Below are 22,385 nucleotides of genomic sequence, written 5' to 3'. Positions count from 1 at the left end.
ATGTATTTCAAAGTCAGGATGGTTCGTGATTTGGAGGGGATCTTCCAGGTGGTGGTGTTCCCAGATATATGCTGCCTTTGTCCTAGATGGCAGCGGTCATGGGTGTGGTGATATGCATCACTGTATATACACAAGGGGTTAATGTAAATACACTTAGACTAGATAGACACTACAGGGAGAACAAGAGATATGATACGCAGACATTCAACCAATAGGTCAGTAAGATAGGACATGACCAATGGACATTCAAGACACATCCAGACGTGACACTACCACAGGGGGGGCATTACACCAACCCATATAAAAGGACTCAGCACACATGCTCAGTCTCTTTCCAGTGGAGACACTTAGTAAGTATAGACAGGGTTGATTGAAACACATCACACCCACCATGTGGATTGTAGCAGACTGGTTAGTTAGTCTGCGTAGCTATAGCAGGATTAACAGGAGAGTCGAATTCAAGTAGGAGAATTGTTAATAGTTTAAGAAATGTGTTAAAGCTATCTCCAAGTCGGAACCTTCCTTTGTCAGAGTGTACATCAAGGAAGCAGCTTATGCTAGGTCAAGAGCATAACAAAACATGGTACCAAGGAGTGACTGTTTAAATCCATATAGTTTCAACTCAGCAAACCGTGACAACCAGCAACAGCACCCAGGCAAGATGATCGAGATTCCGGTTCCACAGCGGCTCAGGTGCCACGGCAATCTCAGTGCAAACTGGCTTGCATTCAGGCAAAGGTTTGAGATCTTCCTGGTAGCAGCCGACCTACAAGACGTGGCCGATGCTGAAAAGACAGAGCTTCTACTCACAATTGCGGGTGCAAATGCAAAACAAATCTTCAAAACCTTCAAATACTCCAGAGGGCAAGAAAAGAGAGACTTCCAGACAGTCCTGGACAAGTTCGAACAATACTGTGATTAAAACACAAAAAACCCAACAGAAAACGGTAAAAGAGGCGCCACTACTAACCACGAGGCCAAGGTAGGCGAGCAGCGAACGACAATATTGATAGGTGGCCATCTTGGAAAAGGTGCCGCACATGCGCAGTTGAGAGAAGGGCACAAAATAAAGGAACAGCGATCTGCGCATGCGCAATCCAGTCCTTCGCTCTACGTCACAAGCGTCATGATGTCAGAGGCCCTGGACCACGCCCACTTAAAGGGGAAATGTCCCAAAACAAGAAAAAAAAATGTAAAGCCTCAAAATAAGATTCTTTCACCTGGAACAACAGCACAATGCCAGATCTTTGACCTGGCTGAAAATAACCTCCGCAGAACCCTGCAACAAGCAGTTAGCACCACCACAGGTGATGATATGGTCCTTGAAGACTACGACTCAGACAAAGATTTCATCATTGGACGTGGCGACCCCAGTACCAAATCCGAACCGCAACTAGAGGTGTTGTACATTGAAGACCCCGACGACGAGTTCTTCGGATTGGGGACTCCTCAGCCCAGCATATATGACATCCTGACTCGTGAGTGCAGGATTACGCTGCGGCCTGACGCCAAGAGACAGAGAGCGGTACAAGCCCACAGAGAGCGGCCTGCTGCCACATATGATGTGGAGATGCCGGCATCGGACTGGGGTGAGCACAGTACGAAGTCTTACAACACCAGGTTAAAGTCCAACAGGTTTGTTTCGATGTCACTAGCTTTCGGAGCGCTGCTCCTTCCTAAGGTGAATGAAGAGGTATGTTCCAGAAACATATATATAGACAGATTCAAAGCTGCCAGACAATGCTTGGAATGCGAGCATTAGCAGGTGATTAAATCTTTACAGATCCAGAGATGGGGTAACCCCAGGTTAAAGAGGTGTGAATTGTGTCAAGCCAGGACAGTTGGTAGGATTTCGCAGGCCAGATGGTGGGGGATGAATGTAATGCGACATGAATCCCAGGTCCCGGTTGAGGCCGCACTCATGTGTGCGGAACTTGGCTACAAGTTTCTGCTCGGCGATTCTGCGTTGTCGCGCGTACTGAAGGACATCGCGCGACAATCACCAGGCAGGAATGTTCCCTTCCAGTCGGGGAACACTTCAGCAATCAAGGGCATTCAGCCTCTGATCTCCGGGTAAGCGTTCTCTAAGGCGGCCTTCAGGACGCGCGACAACGCAGAATCGCCAAGTTCCGCACACATGAGTGTGGCCTCAACTGGGACCTGGGATTCATGTCGCATTACATTCATCCCCCACCATCTGGCCTGCGAAATCCTACCAACTGTCCTGGCTTGACACAATTCACACCTCTTTAACCTGGGGTTACCCCATCTCTGGATCTGTAAAGATTTAATCACCTGCTAATGCTCGCATTCCAAGCATTGTCTGGCAGCTTTGAATTTGTCTATATATTTGTTTCTGGAACAGACCTCTTCATTCACCTGAGGAAGGAGCAGCGCTCCGAAAGCTAGTGACATCGAAACAAACCTGTTGGACTTTAACCTGGTGTTGTAAGACTTCGTACTGTGCTGCCACACAGAGAGTAGTCCACGCACTGCGAACAGTCCCCAACTCCACACAGAGTGGCCCACGCACCACGAAGGGTCCCAGCCTCCACACAGAAAGCGATGAAAGACTCCACAGCGAGACAACTGCACGTCTCCACACAGAAAGTGACTCCAGTGACACAAGTCTCCACAGCGAGCTCGTGGACAGCCTCCACGATAGAAGCAACGCAAGACTCCAGAGCGCAGTCCTTGCATGAACAAGTGATGACAGTCTCCACAGCGAGACCAATGCACGATTCCACACAGGGAACGCTGCAAGACTCCACAGAGGGAGTGACACAAGCCTCCACAGCGAGCTCGTGGACAGCCTCCACGATAAGAAACAACGCAAGACTCCAGAGCGCAGTCCTGGCATGAACAAGACCATAAGGATCTAGCAACCTCCTCTGAGCAACCAGCAGCAGACGATGCAAGTCTGCCACGCTCAAGTGAACAACAGAAAGGCTGACAGTCTGCCACGCTCAAGTGCACAGCAAGAAGACTGTGACAGTCTACCACGCTCACGTGAACAACAAAGCGACTATGACAGTCCACCCAGATTATTTGAGCCACCAGAAGAAGACTCTGACAGTCTACCCAGCTCAAGTGAACGACAAGAAGACACTGAGGCTCTACCCACTGTATGTGCGACAAGTGACGACGGCATCCCACTTTCCATACAAGGCTTTTTCTGTACAGGACATACCTCAGCAATTTTCCACATTGCCTGGTAGATGCCGGTGTTGTCGCACAAATAGTTCTGGAGCACAAGTTGTCAGTACTATTGCCGGAAAATTATCCGGGCCTTTGCACTGCTGATGAACATTAAAGTTCCCCACCCAGTGTACATTCTGTGTCATTGCTGTGGTGATATACATCACTGCAAGACACAAAGGGTTAATGTACATACACTACACCTAGCTAGACACTAGAGGGAACACCAGAGACATGACACACAGACAGTCAACCAATAGGTCAGTAAGATAGGACACGACCAATGGGCAGTCACGATACACACAGAGGTGACACTACCACAGGAGGGCAATACACCAACCCATATAAAAGGACACATCATACATGCTCAGTCTCTTTCCAGTGGAGACTCTCAGTGAGTACAGACACAGGGTTGATTGAGCATTACTCCCACTACGTGGATTGTAGCAGACTGGGGGTTAGGTAGTCTGAGTAGCTATAGTAGGATTAACTGTAGCGTTGAATCCAAGTAGAAGAATAGTTAATAGTTTAATAAACGTGTTGAAGCTATCTCCAAGTCTGAACCTTCCTTTGTCAGAGTGCACATCAAGGAAACAGCTAATGCTACGTCGAGAGCATAACAAAACAATTGCCACCCTCAGTGCATCTTCCAATTGGTGGTAAACATGGAAGAGTAGGGGCTGGTTTAGCACACTGGGCTAAATTGCTGGCTTTTAAAGCAGACCAAGGCAGGCCAGCAGCACGGTTCGATTCCCGTACCAGCCTCCCCGAACAGGTGCCAGAATGTGGCGACTAGGGGCTTTTCACAGTAACTTCATTGAAGCCTACTCGTGACAATAAGCGATTTTCATTTAATTTCCATTTTCAGAAGTACAGATTTGTCAGTTGGGGGTGGCTATGGAGTGGTGGGTGGTACATGGCAGTTACCGTGCCCATATTTGACCTGATGTCATAGTCATACATCACAGGAAAGGCCCTTCGGCCCATCGGGTCGGCGCCGGTGAAAAACAACCACCTAACTATTCTCATCCCATGCCACTCTATGGAGTCCGGATTCAATGTTAAGGACTCACAGGTCAACTCCATCCTCAACTGCATACCACTGTGCTGCCACCTCTGCGGAGTCTGTCCTACTGGTAGGACTGATCATACCCAGGGATGGTGGTATCTGGGACAGTCATAATCACAGAATTGTACCTTACAGACAATGTCCTAGACACCACCATCACCGTCCCTGGTTGTGTCCTGTCCCGCCGGTAGGGGTTTAGTGGTATACAGTCAGGAGGGAGTTGCCCTGCGAGTCCTCAATGTACATAGTATTCCAGATATGGTCTGACCAATGTCGGCACAACATTAACAAAACTTCCCTGCTTTTATATTCCATTCCACTTGCAATAAATGGCAACATTCCATTTTTCTTCCTAATCATATACTGTACCCGCAGACGAACGATTTGAGATTCATGTACAGGATCCCTCCGCACTGCAGTGTTCTGCAGTCTTTCTCCATTAAAATAGTTTACTGCTTTTCTATTCTTCCTGCCGGAGTGGACAAGTTCACATTTTCCCACATTATACTCCACCTGCCCATTCACTTAACCTGTCTACATCCTTTTGCAGAGCTCTTGGGCGTGATCGAACGGAAAGGTTTCTGACACGATCTACCAGCCATGTTGTGCCCGAAATGCAGTGCACAAAGTGCCGGTAACTGCCGGGAGATCCTGCTCCTGGGTTCTACCCGGCTTGCTATGCCTCACGAGATCCAAAGCGATCTCGCGAGAATGTCACGACGTGAAGCCAGCCCAATGTGGGCGGGATCATTTTGGGGAAAATCTGCAAATGAGAACGAGATAGCTAGTCTCACTCTAACATGCAGTTCCATGAGCTAATCAAAGCGTTGGGATCTATCCCCTTCGCCTCGGAGACCTTGAGCGAGTGCCATTCAGTGCTGATCTCCACATACGGGGACCAGATGGAACGGCACTCATGGGGTTCTCCCAGGAGATTAGAGGCACCCAGATGCATGCCCTCTGGGCAGGGTGGCACCCTGGTACTGCTGGTGCCACCTGGCCACCCTGATACTGCCACCTGAGCACCCTAACACTGCTTAGCACTGCTAGCCTGACACTGCCAGCCTGACACCATCAAGGTGCCCAGGTGGCACTACCAGCTGGCAGTGCCAAGGTAGCATTTTTCACGCAGTGGTGATCACGATGGGCGGCGGCTCCTCAGTGCAGAAATTAGGGCTGAGTGCGGCCATGGTTCGCGTTCCCCGCTGAGGCCCCATATCGAACCGGATGGGCATTAGGATAGCGGCTAAACACGCTCGCTATGGGACTCTTCCCATTTGGTTAGATCAGACCCTCTAGGTGTCATTTGAGGCAGGTTTTGCTGAGAGTTTCCAACTGCTATCCAACCACACTTATTCACTTTATTGGGCCTTGAGGAGTTTCTCCCCGGTCAAGCCCACACGTAGACTTTTTTCCATCACTGGGGATCTGAACTTGCTGGCCAAATTGGCTCCTCAGAGATCAGGCCACCATTTTGAAAGAGGGCCCTGACCTCTGAGCTTGAGGGTCCCCCACAGTCCCCACCCACAGGTAATGTCACCCCCCCCTCCCCCACAAGTGAGGACACTCAGCTAGGAAGTCAATGGGGGCCCCCCCCCTTTTCAGGCATCCACAACCCCTTTTGGCCCCCTCCTTTTCAGAACCCCCACCCTTCACCCACCCCCCAGTCTTCTGGAGGCCCCTTCATACCTGCCCTTCACATCCCACCCTCCATACCCCTCTCAACCCTCCTTTCCTGGGCACAACTCCCCCTCAGGCCCTGACCCTAGGCAGTGCAACCATGGCTGTGCTTTGCCAGCCTGACACCGGGCATCCGGGCACCTTGGTTGTGTAGAGAGCGAGTGAGCCAGTGTGCCATCTTGCCCTGCCCCTGACAATCCAGGGATTTCCAATGGCCTGGGAGACCCTCCCGGTGCTGTGATAACAAAGAACAAAACAGCACAGGACCAGGCCCTTCAGCCCTCCAAGCCTGTACCAGTCATGATGCACCCTTAGCCAAAACCCTCAGCACTTCCTTGTGCCGTATTCCTCTATACCCATCCTATCCATGTATTTGTCGAGATGCCTTTTGAACGCCGTTAATGTATCTGCTTCCACAACCTCCCCTAGCAACGCGCTCCAGGCACTCACCACCCTCTACGTAAAAAAAACCTGCCTCGCACATCTCCTCTAAACCTTGCCCCAAAGACCTTAAACCTAAGCCCCCTAGTGACTGACCCCTTCACCCAGGGAAAGAGTGCCTGCCCATACACTCTATCCATGCCCCTCGTAATCTTGTAGACCTCTATCAGGTCACCCCTCAACCTCCGTCGTTCTAATGAAAACAGTCAGAGTCTATTCAGCTTCTCCGCATAGCTAATACCATCCAGTCCAGGCAACATCCTGGTAAACCTCCTCTGCACCCACTCCAAAGCCTCCACATCCTTCTGGTAGTGGGCGACCAGAATAGTGCGTAATATTCCAAGTGCGACCGTACCAAGGTTCTATACAACTGTAGCATAACTTGCCAGTTTTTATTCTTGATACCCCGTCCAATGAAGGCAAGCATTACGTATGCTTTCTTAACTGCCTTGACCACTTGTGTTGGCACTTTCAAAGATCTGTGGACTTGCACGCCCAGATCGCTCTGACTTTCTATATTCCTAAGAGCTTTGCCATTTCCGGTATATTTCCCCTCCATGTTAGACCTACTAAAATTCATTACCTCACATTTGTCCAGATTAAACACCATTTGCCATTTCTCTGTCCAAGTCTCCAACCTATCTATGTCCTGCTGTATCTTCTGACAATCCTCAACACTATCTGCCACTCCACCAACCTTGGTGTCATCCGCAAACTTACTAATCAGACCGGCTACATTTTCCTCCAAATCGTTTATGTACACTACAAACAACAGAGGCCCAAGAACAGATCCCTGTGGAACACCACTAGTCACAATTTTCCATTCAGGAAACACTCTTCTATTGCTACCCTTTGCTTTCTATGACTGAGCCAGTTCTGTATCCATCTTGCCACCTCACCTCTGATACCGTGTGACTTCACGTTTGTGTGGATCAGTACTAATTGCGCCCACCTAACTGCTCGCTTGGGAGCCGTTAGCTAGGTGGTCCTTCCTGTTAATGGGATGGAGTGGCCTTAATTGGTGATTATTGGTTTCTCGCCACACTGGAATGGGATCCGAATATCGCCAATGGGAGCGTGCCGGTTAGATCGGAAACCGATTTGTCGCCAGCCGCAGTTTCAGATTTCAAACTCTCCCGCGATCCAACCGGCTCGCTCGGCTACACGCCCGGCTGACGCGGCAGTTAGATTGCACCCCTTACGTCCTCCTCACGACCCCCTCTCCGCCCTGTCTTTGTGTCATCAGTGAGCACTTAACACAAGATGTGAAGCAATGTGCTTAGGATAGTTGCGATGTTAGATTTAATATTGAGCACAGGGAAACATTAGAAACCTTGGAAAAAAAGTGGACAAAGTGATTTACCATAGAATGAAATGAATGTTGTCAGGCCAAAAATAACAATCCCTTACTTTAGAAGAGGAAGCACTGGAGCCATGAAAAGGATACTAGGGAAGATTAGGCAGGAGACAAGAGGTAGAGGTAGAAAAGATGTAGAATGGAATGTTATTGTAATGGGAAAAATAACTAGCAATTGGCTCAATGAAAATATGAAGAACATCTGGGTGAGCGTCTTTAAATGTGTAAAGTTATACTGTTTGAAACACACACAACATAAGGCATACAACACAAAGCACACAACACACACACAACTGTACAAAGTCCTGAAAAATGCTGACCTTGTCCACATTTTACTCTTTCTATAAGTTTCAGACAGCTTGGCTTTTTCCTTCACCAGTAATGCTCCCCAAGGCGTTTTCAAACTGATCTGTTTAAGATATTAGCTGTTGAAAGCTGTGCGCTCAATGCCTTGGGAAAAGGGAAGTTACATTATGGAACACATTATCCAGTGTGTGACTGTTGTAAGAATCATCTTACATTAAGTGTTTTGGCAGCTTGCAAAATAGTACAATGATTTCAATCATACAGTACTTCACTAAGTGGGAATTTGCCTTATTAGTGTAACAAAGATTAATGAGAATAAAAAGCAGAATGCTTCTTTCTGGTGTATATTAGAGGGACAGATGATTTATTTTCCGGAAAATGCTACATGTTTTGAAAAGAAATTTGCACCCACAAATTATTCAGCACTCTACAACTGTAAAATTCATTCAAGTTCTTCAAATCTGTTTGGAATTAAATTCTTTGCTTCATGGACTGAGGGCTCTAGACCAAGTCTGATCCCAGTTTTGCCCCAAGTTAACAGATCTTGCCCCAAAAGGTGTACAGCAGCTGGTATGGTCTCAGCACCTCTGGGTGATGAAGGGGTTAGTGTGTGTCAGTGCTTCCCATTTCGGATTACATCTCGGGTCATTGGACAGCAGACTGCACATGTGGGTGCCAGATGTATAACAGATCGAGTTGAACAGTGAAGCACCCATAGCCAAAAAGCTGGTTGACAATAACGGAACTGGACTCAAACACAAAAGGATCTCCTGATTTTAACTCAGGATGGGTGACGAGGGTCGGAGAGGAGAAACGGGCCCAATGGGACAGCCTTCATGATATCGCCAGCACGTAGCCAGGCTTCACCTCAATACGAATGATGGACTCTCAGCTCAATGGTGTTGGCAAATGTATAACCTACTCACTTGCATCTGTTTTTAAAATAAATTTAGAGTACCCAATTCTTCTTTTCCAATTAAGGGACAATTTAGTGTGGCCAATCCACCCACCCTGCACATCTTTGGGTTGTGGGGGTGAGACCCATGCAGACACGGGGAGAATGGGCAAACTCCACACGGACAGTGACCCGGGGGCAGGATTGAACCCAGATCCTCAACGCCATAAGGCAGCAGTGCTAACCACGGGGCCACCGTGCCGCCCTACTCACTTGCATCTATACAGCTCTTTTAATATAGTCAACTATCCTAAGGCATTTCACAGCAGCCTTATCAGGCAAAATAGTGACACAGCTCTCCACAACAAGGTGGATTTCTTTTATTTTCCTCCCCTCCCACTTTCAACAATTCCCTCTCCTCCATCACATTCCTCAGAGTTCAATCGCAAGGTAGAAACTCATAACAAGGAGGAAGGCGTCAAGCAGCTGCTGGAACGCGGGAAACGAGAGAGAAAGCAGCACAAAAAGGTACCAAACACCCAACATTTTATTCCCACACGAACATGTGCTCCAGCATCCCAAGGACAGAAAGCAATGGTCAACTCTGCAGCTGAACACTTCCACAAAATGAATGTGGTTCCAAAATGCAGGGAGACAGTCCCAAGGGCAAGAAACATTTATGAAGTTCTGCTGCTGGTATAGAATCTTGAGCAACAAGGAGAGCAGTCAATCAAGGGACAATCTAGCTGAAGCACATCTCAAGGTGTTGCCTTTAAGATTGAGGAAGCCACGGAGCACCTCACCAGTTCTGCCTCAATCTTCTCAATGAGGCTGGGACATCGTACTAGTTTTGGAAATAAATTGGCAGGGCCATGTTGTACAGCACAGTAGCATTCCATCAGTGTAAAGTTTAATGATCTAAAACAGCCTGGCAGTAAAATTAAAACTCAGCTGGAGCCATATGTTACTTGCCAAAAAAGAGCAGCAGAGCATAGAGGGGGGGGGGGGGGGGGGGGGGGGGGGGAGATATGGAACAATCATAACGAACACATTAACTGTCACTTGCCTGCTCCACTGACAGTGACAGTACCAATAATCCGGACAATGGTTTGCTGGCCTTGGCAACGAGGGCAGAGTAGAGAAAAGGTATTCTTTTTAAATTATAGATTTAGCAGTTTAACATTATTGCCTGGGCATCTGAAAATAACATTCGGAAACTAAAAAAAATAATGTATTTTACAGACGATTACACAAAATAGAAATTTGTATTTTGGAGGTGATCTTACATTCATCACCGCCTACGCTGAACTCTCAATTCTGTCTTCAGTGCAATTTACATTCTCTTCTATAGTTTTAAAGATGTGTTTGCGTATAATGACACAGAAAGCAGCAGCAAATCACCCAACATCTACAATCAGTGGTGAAGCGTAACATTTTACATTTCAGTTATACGTTAACCATTAGTCTGCCTAATCCATAAATCGCACTGTAACTCAGAGATGGGACTTTGAAAGTAATTGAATGGAAGCACATCAGGATCCCCCAAAGATTCGATCAGGCATAATATAATGTAACTTGATCATAATTTAATAACATAAATGGTCCTTTCTTTCCACCCCTTTTCAGCAAAGGATCTTTTACACGCAGTATACAAGTTCCAATAACATCTGGAAAAACGGATTATAAATCACATGCTGAAGTACTGCTGCAGAAATATACAGAATCATTTCTACAACCACAGTCATTTTGGATTAAACAATGCAAACCTCAAGTGTTTAAAAAAGAATTGGCATGGAAAATTTCCTGAGCTTAAAATAACCCTTCAGCTGGAAAGCAAAATGGCTCGTGTTCTGACTTGCAATTGGTAGCCCCTAAGAAATAGGAACAGCAGTAGGCCACGTGGCCCCTTTAGCCTGCTCAACCATTCAGTCATGGCTGATCCACCTCAACTCCACCTTCCCTTACTGCCCAAAAGTCTGTTGCTCTCAATGGTGGAACTTCACAGCTCTCTCCCCTCCCCCATGGGGTGGGCTGGCATGCAGAGAGGTGTACAATTGTCACCTATACCCACCTCTGCTGGGATTTTATCCACAGCTGGGGAGGCATTGGGCAGCCTGCTCGCCTGTGGGCCAATTGAGGACCTTAAGTGGCCTTAGGGCAGCACGGTAGCATTGTGGATAGCACAATTGCTTCACAGCTCCAGGGTCCCAGGTTCAATTCCAGCTTGGGTCACTGTCTGTGCGGAGTCGCACATCCTCCCAGTGTGTGCGTGGGTTTCCTCCGGGTGCTCCGATTTCCTCCCATAGTCCAAAGATGTGCAGGTTAGGTGGATTGGCCATGATAAATTGCCCTTAGTGCCCAAAATTGCCCTTGTGGGGTTACTGGGTTATGGGGATAGGGTGGAGGTGTTGACTTTGGGTAGGGTGCTCTTTCCAAGAGCCGGTGCAGACTCGATGGGCCGAATGGCCTCCTTCTGCACTGTAAATTCTATGATAATTAATTCACTATTTAGGAAAACTGCACCCTTTCAGTTCACATATTTCCCAATAATTTACAGATCTTAATGAGGGTTGCACTGAAATTTACCTGGGGTCCTTTTTGTAAGAATTGCTGCCAGAGAACATATATCCCCTGTTCCAGGGAAATCCAATCTAAAATCAATCTGATATGCATTGGATCCATACTAGATTTATAGTTATCAAAATCGCTAGACCAATTTGTAGATTTAAAGCCGCATTTATTGATTTAAAAGTTATAACTGAAGACAAACCCAGGGTAATTTTCTCTGAAGTTGGCGCATTTATAGCACAACAGGCCATGGCCGGGGTTTTCCGTTCCCACATCCATTGAAGGGAGGACAGAAAACTTGGGAGAGGTAGCCAAACGTGCATGGACTTTGGGTGGGAATTTCTGGTCCTGCTCCCAACAGTTCTTAAGTAAAAGGGAAAACCATATCTACTTCCTAAACCTGCCACTATATTCCAATTAAGCAAAACAATATATTTCATATACCACTCATGAATAAAGTTAGCAACCAGGTTTTTACTTGCTTTTCTCGATGCAGAATCTTTGGAGAGAACATCTTTCAGGATCACACTGAAACACCTTTGTTTAGATGAGAGTTCTAGGAACAACTGACTTTTCAGACAGACCCAACGCTTCCCATTATGTACATCAATTGCACCCAAGGCATAAGGCATTCTTTTGTCTCTTCTTATAAGTTATCCTTTGTTTTGTTTAGCCAGGACGAATCACAATCCTCCTCATCACCATCTACACCTCCAGGGGTCGTGAAAACCGACACAATATTCCATTATCTAGCTATCTGTAAACAAGTAAATGGTTCTTAAGATCTATTAGCAGAACACTTCACCCTTCTTTTACTGAAATCACACTGTTCCTTTTGAACTTTAGTGCCAAAAAGTCCGGCAATTTTGCAGGATACATTCAGCTGCCCTTGGTTCAATATTCAGGATAAATATTTATGAAAGAAAATAACACTGAGGCAAGGCTGACACCTCAGCACTCCTTGTTCTGATATTTTAATATATGAAAAAAAGCTCCCCCTCCCACTTTTTGCACTTCCTTAGACAGGTGGGTCTGAGTGTCCACTGACACCACTCTTGTCAGCCAATGAGTTGGCAGTGAAGTAGGACTCACAGCAAATAAAGTGACGTCTACAGAGTCAATTTAAAGAGCGTGTCTGCCAACTATAGTGAACCGAACTCATGAGCAAAGTGATTATATCCTCCAAAAGAAGCAAGGTGATTTCCCCAGAAAAGTGGAATACACATAATGTGAATAAAATCAACCCGTCATAAACAGCAGCAAGTGATGGGGGACAAGACCCACCCCGGCTGGAATACCCGTTACAACGATACTAGTTGCCCAAGGCGTCATTATCAACAGGACACACACGCACGCACACACACTACAGAGTCAGGATGCCGGAAGCAAGAGTCGATTTGAAAATGGAGCCCTGGGCTCAGTGTAGCAGAATAAGGGACAATCAATTCTCTTGCATTTGACCTAGTTTGATTTGATTGATGTTAACCTCAGCTGACCCAAGAATGAAGGCAGTTGAACACATCAGTGTGACCTTTTTGTATATTTCATGTGATGGCTTGACTTCCTTGACCGGTTTACTGTGACATTGCTGTCTAACCATCCTTTAACTTGTGGCCTTAAGGGGCAACGGAGAATTAGGGCAATAAAGTGCAGAATGAATAAGCCAGAAAGTACGTGAAGGATACCACGGCCGGAATGAATGGAGGTAACTATTATTTTAAATGCTGCTATGGGCCATGGAAAAGGACAAGGAGCAATCTAAGGAAAGAATAATTAACCGGGGAAAGTCAGCTTTAATGCAGCAAGAATGGATCTGGCCCAGATAAATTGGAATCAGATTAGCAGACAAAACTGCAACTGAACATGGGCTGCCTTTAAAGGAGAAATAGTTCAAGTACAGTCAATGTATATTGCCATGAAAGAGAAAGTAGGGCAAACAAATAATAATAATCTTTATTGTCACAAGTAGGCTACATTAACACTGCAATGAAGTTACTGTGAAAAGCCCCATTCTGGTGCCTGTTTGGGTAAACAAGGGAGAATTCAGAATGTCCAAATTACCTAACAGCACGTCTTTCGGGACTTGTGGGAGGAAACTGGAGCACCCGGAGGAAATCCACGCAGACACAGGGAGAACGTGCAGACTCCGCACAGACAGTGACCCAAGCCAGGAATCGAACCTGGGACCTTGGGAGCTGTGACGCAACAGTGCTACCATGCTGCCCAGAGCTCCCTGGATGTATTTTCAACTCCATATTCCCCCTGACTCCTAATACCCTTGACTTGTGCGAGGCTATTTAACAATGTGAGGAGAGCTCATCCCCCTCACTGAAGTCTACTCACATGCAGTTTCCTGCAACAGCCACTGCTTAATGATCAAAAATGAAGTATTACCCTCTCTAGGTTAAAACGCTGTGGATAGTCATTGCAACCCTACTGTTACCCAAGCGTTAAGTCAATGCAGAATAGGGATCAAATAAAACCAAAGCTCTATTTCAGCTCAGTAAGAGATTGTCTTCAGAGAAGCAAGTAGAAGCATCTGCTTGCTGTCTAGACAGCTTACAGCTGCCATAACAAGCTGCTACTCTTCCAGTTCCCAAGATAAACCAGAGTTTTCTACATCTCTAATGCAGAAGAATCATAGAATGGTAACAGCACAATTGTATGCTTTATTAGCCACTCTCTCAAACTGCCCTGCCACCGCCAATGATTTATGCACATATCCAGCCAGGTCTCACTGCTCCAGCAAACCCTTTAGAATTGTGCCCCTTATTTTGTATTGTCTCCCTGCATTCTTCCCACCACAATGAATGACATCACACAGCACTGCATTAAATTTCACCTCCACCTGTCCCCTCATTCCAACAAACTGCCCAAATCCTTTTTAAGTTCTACACTATCCGCTTCACTGTTCACAATACCTTCAAGCTTTGCATCATTGGTAAATTTTGAAATTGTGCCTCATCCAAAGGCCATTAGTATACAGCAAGAACAGCGGTGGGATGCAACACTGATACCTGGGGTCCTAACACTGATACGTGGGGTCCTAACACTGATACCCGGGGTCCTAACACTGATACCCGGGGTCCTAACACTGATCCCTGGGGTCCTAACATTGATACCTGGGGTCCTAACACTGATACCCGGGGTCCTAACACTGATACCCGTGGTCCTAACACTGATCCCTGGGGTCCTAACACTGATACCTGGGGTCCTAACACTGATACCCGGGGTCCTAACACTGATACCCGTGGTCCTAACACTGATACCCGAGGTCCTAACACTGATATCTGGGGACCTAACACTGATATCTGGGGACCTAACATTGATACCTGGGGTCCTAACACGGATACCCTGGGGTCCTAACACGGATACCCTGGGGTCCTAACACGGATACCCTGGGGTCCTAACACGGATACCCGAGGTCCTAACACTGATACCCTAACACTGATAGGGGCCGGTTTAGCACACTGGGCTAAATAGCTGGCTTTAAAAGCAGACCAAGGCAGGCCAGCAGCACGGTTCAATTCCCGTACCAGCCTCCCCAAACAGGCGCTGGAATGTGGCGACTAGGGGTTTTTCCACAGTAACTTCACTGAAGCCTACTTGTGACAATAAGCGATTTTAATTTTAATTTTTCACCTGGGATCCTAACACTGATACCCGATCTCCTAACACTGATACCCGATTTCCTAACACTGATACCCGATCTCCTAACATTGATACCTGGGATCCTAACATTGATACCCGATCTCCTAACACTGATACCCGATCTCCTAACACTGATACCCGATCTCCTAACATTGATACCTGGGATCCTAACATTGATACCCGATCTCCTAACACTGATACCCAATCTCCTAACACTGATACCCAATCTCCTAACACTGATACCCAATCTCCTAACACTGATACCCAATCTCCTAACACTGATACCCAATCTCCTAACACTGATACCCAATCTCCTAACACTGATACCCAATCTCCTAACACTGATACCCAATCTCCTAACACTGATACCCGATCTCCTAACACTGATACCCGATCTCCTAACACTGATACCCGATCTCCTAACACTGATACCCAATCTCCTAACACTGATACCCAATCTCCTAACACTGATACCCGATCTCCTAACACTGATACCCGATCTCCTAACACTGATACCCGATCTCCTAACACTGATACCCGATCTCCTAACACTGATACCCGATCTCCTAACACTGATACCCGATCTCCTAACACTGATACCCAATCTCCTAACACTGATACCCAATCTCCTAACACTGATACCCAATCTCCTAACACTGATACCCAATCTCCTAACACTGATACCCAATCTCCTAACACTGATACCCGGTACCCTAACACTGATACCCGGTATCCTAACACTGATACCTGGGGTCCTAACATTGATATCTGGGGTCCTAACATTGATATCTGGGGTCCTAACACTGATACCCGTGGTCCTAACACTGATCCCCGATCTCCAAACACTGATACCCGGTATCCTAACACTGATCCCCGATCTCCAAACACTGATACCTGGGATCCTAACACTGGTACCTGGGGTCTTAACACGGATACCCGGGGTCCTAACACTGATCCCCGAGGTCCTAACACTGATCCCCGAGGTCCTAACACTGATACCTGTGGTCCTAACACTGATACCGGGGGGGACTGCTCTGTAACCTTCCTGCAGTCTGAAAAATAACCGTGCATCACTACTGTTTGAGCAGGATTTTTAGGATGGTGGGCTTTCTCTTTCCACCATCCGAGGAGTCAGTGGTGAAAGCAACACCACCGATACTGCCTGCCTCACTGCCATTTTTTAAACATTCATCTGCCTGATGTGTTTGTCACTGGCTAGACCAGCATTTATTGCCCATCCTTAATTACCCTTGACAAGGTTGTGAGGAGCTGCTTTTGAACCGCTGCAGTCCCTGTAGTGTAGGTACACCCACAGTGCTCCATCCAACCAGCGTTTATCGACTGGGAATTAAACTTCCAACCCTCAGTCGGGAGGAAGTTCTGCCTCACAGAGCTGCCGGATAGTTTTATAGGGTAGGTGGGGTTTGCGGGCTGGGTAAGGTGCGATGGTGGAGAGGCCAGTGGAGGGTGCACCCGTAGGGGCCAGACCTTTTGGCGGGGTTGTCACCCGGTGTTGATAGGGGGCCATTGATGGAGCCTCACTACTTCCACTCGAGACTGGAACAGGATCACTTTCATGGGTCCCCACCCTCCACCCCTGAACCCCTCCCGCCAACTCGAAAATTGAGGTTGGGTGTGAAATGAGCCTTAAGTGGTAATGATTTGGCCACTTAAGGAGCTCAATTTGGACATTTTACTCACAATTCCCATTGCCGTCTAGTTTTGTGTATCAACAAACTTGGAAAACATGACATTTTATCCCCACTTCCAAATCAATGATATAAATTGCGAATAGCTAAGCCCAAAGTACTGGGGCTGGATTCTCCACTTCTAATACTAAGTGTTGATGCCAGGGCAGGATTGGTGGAGTTCGGCAAGACTGGCGCCACACCGGGACCGATTCAGTGACTGTGGAGGTGCCATGTCGAACACAATCGATTCCACTGAAAAATGGTGCGGGATTCGCCGGTTTCACAATTGACACTCAGGAGGCTAACAAGCTGCAGCCGCATATACACACTTCACTCCCCAAGCACACCATCCCAGCCAACAAGATGGCAGCAAGATGCGCGGCATCACTCTTCACTGACGCCATGCTGGAAACCCACCTAGACGCGGTGGAGAAGAGGTGGCAGACCCTGTACCCTGGAAGGAGGTTGCCAGCCATTGCCATTCGCCGGGCCTGGGCACAGGTGGCAGAAGCGGTCAGCGCCACCAGTAATATTGTTTTGACCGACCAGCGGCGCCAGAAAAGACTGCACGACCGCCTCAGGACGGCCAGGGTGAGTTGGCAGCACTGTGACCCTGGCACTAATCCCGTCCCACATACCCATAACCCCCATCCCTGCACAACCCGGAGGGCAGCTGAACCCCCACCATGCACCACATGTTGGTACCGATACCGGCCACCATGGCCGGGTGCCCTGGCCACTGAGGTCACCAGCTACCCACCCCTTGGGCTGAATGCGTCGGACTTTCTAACACTGCCGTTTTCTGTTTGCTCCCCCCACCCCACCAAGGAGAAGGCTGCCCATAACCGCCCGGCAAGGGAGAAAACTGGAGGTGGACCGCCGGTCCAGCAGCCCGTGACCATGGCAGAGCAGAGGGCCTGGACATGGTTGGTGGCCTGGAGGAAAGGGAGGTCACCAGGGTGAAGTTTATGAGACTGACTTCCCGCCCCCAGCCAGTGCCACAGGTGGAGCCCCCCTCCGTAAGCCAAGCACTGACACAGAGCAGCTCGGACGGCAGCCCTCGGCCCGAGACACCCCGGAGCTTGAGTCTGGGGATGACACGGATTTCCCATTACAGCTGTCTCCAACACCCTCCACCATCCCAGAGACGTGCACCTCGGTTGGACACTTTGTGAAGAGGCTCCTGGGACACTCTCTGGTGCTCACCACCACAGTTGACCCGGTACAGCAGGTGGAGGTCGGAACACCCGAGGGTGCGGATGGTCGGAGGGTAGTCCGACCCCAGGAACTAGCTGCTGTGCAGACGGGTTGCGGGCTTCTGGAACGGACAGTCCCATCGATTGTGGAGATGGAGTCGCAGAGCCAGGGACTGCATGAGGGGTTGTTGGCGCGCATCCAGCACCTGCAGGTGCAGTTGGAGGAGTCCAACCGCATGCAGGTGGTGGTGCCGGCAATGCATGTCAACCAGGCCAACCCCGCATGGGTGGAGTCCACGGTGGAGGAATTGGGGTGATGGTTTTGGCTATGGATCAGCATGTCCAAGGTTGGGGCATTCTGTGCTGGCACTGGCCGTGGCCCAGGGCAGGGTTGGCATCTCACAGGCAGCCATATGCGAGAGCCACCTGGATATTGCAGTGGCACGTCTGAGGGTGTTCCAGTCACAGCAGGCCATGGCCGGGAACGACGGCGGCATTGCCCAGGCGCTGGCCGACGTGGTGCAGACATAGAGGGAGGTAGCCCAGTCCCAGAGGGAGATGGCGCAGTCACTGGCTGATGTGACACAGGCCCAGAGGATGGTGCCACAGTCAATGGGTGATGTGGCACAGTCCCAGACACTCCCTGTGCTCCATGATTGCTAGCACGCAGACCCTGATGGAGACCAGAGCGGGCTTCAGGAGGCGGTGAGCTTCAGAGGATAGCTCACTCGCACACCCGCCCCCTGGAGTAGCCCAGGTGCCATCAGTCACCCCAAGGGAGGAGGAGATGATGGGACTCGGCCGGTGACTCCCGCAGGGGCATTGCTGGAACACCACAGCACCTCATGTAACAGTGGATGCTTTGAAAGCACTGACTGGTTGAGTACAGTCTGTACAAATAACCAAGGGAACATGCGGTTTGATTCGATCAGCAAATTACTAGGACGTATGGCCATCGGACCGGCACGGAAACTCAAGAGTGATTGCATATTAGGCAGAATATCTTTTTTGTGTTGACACTAGCAGCCTATCGGTGGCCACGCGTAGCCTCTGCATGGCAGCAGCGTGAAGCAGCTGCAATTTCTGAGATTCTTTGCCTTTCCAGGGCAATTTGAGGTAGACTGGTCACTTATCAGGTCTGAAAGCAGTGGCCTTGGGGAGTCTCTCATTCCCATCTCCATGACAACGCCCTGGCCAGAGTGGACTTGCCAACCAGTGTTAAGGAATGGGTTAAGAGACATTCCAATTAGATGTCTCATTGATGTTAAGTATCCAATAATTGACACTGATATGTAAAGGGGTTGCAGGTGACTCTTGTGGCATGCGGTGTGGTGATAGAGTTTTGTATAGGGTGTGTTCAAGGAAAATAAAGGTGTTTGTGAAAAGAAGCAGAACTCTTGACTCTTTACTCAACAGCAGCCAGAAGCTAACAACCAGTCTGGCCCTTTTCTCCTGTGGTACAAAAGGAAATTCTCACGTATGTATTTCTTCCCAAAGGGAAAAAAGGCCTGACCGCAGCCTTTGCAGATGCTATTTGGAACTTCATGCATTGGGGCGGGATATGAAGAATATGGGAAAACTGGAATGGTTCTGTTCCTCCACTGCACCCAGGTTGCTGGCTGTGCACTGCTTCAATAGCTTTTCCTTCATTCAGCAAGACCACAACATGAAACTCACATCAACGTGGCCCCAACCTTTCCGATGGTGGTCATCTGAAATTGGGCATTATTACATTTTTCCCGGTGAGAGCAAGGCAAAGAGCTTTGGCAACATGTCTCTCCGCTCAGCAATGTTCAAGCACTCTCCTAACAAGCGACTGCTTATAAGCCCCATTCACAGTTCACACGAGTTAGAGAGTGCTATCATCATCCCAGCTACTAAATATGTAAAGTAGTGGGCACTGCTATTCATCGAAGTGAACGCATTAACTTGGTTTGGCTCTTGTTGTTCAAGCATGCCTACAAGCAAAAATAAGGCAATCCTATTCCAAACAAGATCCAAATAGAGACAATAATGACATAAACGGTATGCAAAGTCCAATACAGGATTGGTATTCGGCTAGTTTTCATTACAACATCCAAGACGAGCCAATTGGGCCTCAGTGTCCCAGTGGATTTTAATTAAATTGAGCATTCCGGTCTAATACCTTCTAAATTGGCACACAAAAGTATTGGAATGTGCATCTCTGCGTGGGGTTGGGGGATGTACGTTTATGTGGAATGTGAAGGAGCGAGAGATTGGAAATCTCCGATGAAGGCAACGTTATATCCACAGGAGAGGGGATGGTGGGGAAGTGGGTCAGGGAAGGAAGCAGGAGAAGTTTGCAAGTGCATAGGCCCACATGCACTCCTGGGCAAATGCGGGACTGGGAAGAAGTGATGGGAATATTTGAAACTGAGAGGTGTGCATGGATGCCTTTTTCTGACTGAGTGGTGATAGTGAATCTACTCTGAAGACTACCAGATATTCTTACTTCTCCAGTAGTTATCCTACCGATTGTCGCACGATTGATGTGGATGAAAAATGAACAGCGGCAACAGCAACTTTCAACACTAAAAGGTCGCGAAGCACTTCGCAGCAGCATTATAAAACAAATATGGCACTGATCCACACAAGGTGATATTAGGTCAGATGACCAAAAGGTAGGTCAAAGAGGCAGATTACAAGGAATGTCTCAAAGGAGGATAGCAAGATAGAGAAGCAGAGAGATGTTGGGAGGGAGCTTCGAACTGAGACAACTGAAGGTGCAGCCACCAATGAAGGGACGATTAGAATTGTGGCTGGTCGGGTTCCGGGTGCGGCGATGACCAGCTGAGTCGCACGTTTCGGCAGCTCCCTGTGAAACGGACTTTTGGGCTCTTGATAGGAGCCCCAACGGCAATTTTGACGGCTAAAAACACTGTGCGGTAAACCAGAAGGGAATCCCCCCTGGATACGGATGGAAAAAGGAGGAGAGAGTGGCCAGATTGCAGTGGATCCTTTAGAACAGCGGCAAGGAAGGCAAGCAAAAACCAAGATGGCGTCGGAAGGTGGCAGTTTAACATGGGGCCCTGAACAACAAGAGTTCTTGAAATGCTGTGTGGAAGAGATCAAAAAGGAAATGAAGAAAGAGCTGTTGGCCCCGATACTACAGGCGATCGAAGGGCTAAAGGAGGAACAAAAGACCCAGGAGCGGGAGCTTCGGGTCGTGAAGGCAAAGGCAGCCGAGAATGAGGACGATATACAGGGCCTGGTGGTGAAGACGGAGACGCAGGAGGCACATCAGAAACGATGTGTGGAAAGGTTGGAGGCATTGGAAAACAACGCAAGGAGGAACAACCTGAGGATTCTTGGTCTTCCTGAAGGTGTGGAGGGAGCGGACGTCGGGGCATATGTGAGCACGATGCTGCACTCGTTAATGGGAGCGGAGGCCCCGGCGGGTCCGTTGGAGGTGGAGGGAGCATACCGAGTGATGGCGCGAGGACCGAGAGCAGGAGAAATTCCCAGAGCCATAGTGGTGAGATTCCTCCGTTTTAAGGATAGAGAAATGGTCCTTAGATGGGCGAAGAAAACTCGGAGCAGTAAATGGGAGAACGCGGTGATCCGCGTTTATCAAGACTGGAGTGCGGAGGTGGCGAGAAGGAGGGCGAGCTTTAATCGGGCCAAGGCGGTGCTTCATAAAAAGAAGATAACATTTGGAATGCTGCAACCGGCAAGACTGTGGGTCACATATCGAGGGAGGCACCACTACTTTGAGACGGCGGATGAAGCGTGGACTTTTATTGTGGAAGAAAAATTGGAATGAGCGGGTTATTAAAAAGAACGTTCGAACAAAGTGGTGGGGCGAATGTGGGGGGCAAAGAGGGGTTTTATGTACTAATCCTGCGATGTGGTAACTTTTCTCTCTCCCACAGGTGGTGATGGGGGGAGGAGGGGAGGTGGAGGAGATGGGGCGTTGGCCATTAGGGGCGGGGCCAAGGGAGAAGCGCGGGCTTGGTTCCCGCGCTATGATAATCATGGCGGGAATAGAGAAGCAGGAAGGAGGGGGCGTCGCACGGTGCGAGCCGAGGTCACGGGGGGAAGCCGAGGTCAGCCAGAGTTTGCTGACTTCTGGGAGCAACATGGGGGGGAGTAATTATGCTAGCGGGGGATCTAGCGGGGGGGGGGGTGGGAGGGGGGAATTACTGGGTTGCTGCTGCTGGGGAAAGGGGGGAGCTGGTATGGGAGAGGATGGGCGGGGGGGCACCGCCTGGGGGAGATACAGCTGCGTGGGAACCGGGTGAGGAGCTGGAAAAAGGTGATGGATAATCGACAAGGGGGGGCGGGGTGGGAAGCCCCCCAACTCGGCTGATCA

At 48.7% G+C, this 22,385-nt stretch overlaps 1 protein-coding gene across 2 annotated transcripts in view; it reads right to left on the bottom strand.

The window, feature by feature from the left end:
- arsb (arylsulfatase B) overlaps positions 1 to 22,385 on the bottom strand; it is a 134,514-nt gene that overhangs the window by 17,081 nt on the left and 95,048 nt on the right. The window contains exon 7 of one of the 2 annotated variants that reach the window (XM_072515997.1): positions 10,513 to 12,271. The exons of the other annotated variant lie outside the window; for it this stretch is intronic. Within the exon in view, the coding sequence (XP_072372098.1) occupies positions 12,264 to 12,271 (8 nt within the window). The 3' untranslated portion in view covers positions 10,513 to 12,263. Of the gene's footprint in view, positions 1 to 10,512; positions 12,272 to 22,385 lie in introns of those variants that run through there. 2 annotated transcript variants of the gene reach the window in all.

The sequence above is a fragment of the Scyliorhinus torazame genome, chromosome 9 (assembly GCF_047496885.1).
Source record: "Scyliorhinus torazame isolate Kashiwa2021f chromosome 9, sScyTor2.1, whole genome shotgun sequence".
NCBI lineage: Eukaryota > Metazoa > Chordata > Chondrichthyes > Carcharhiniformes > Scyliorhinidae > Scyliorhinus > Scyliorhinus torazame.
This window is presented reverse-complemented; position numbering and strand designations above follow the sequence as displayed.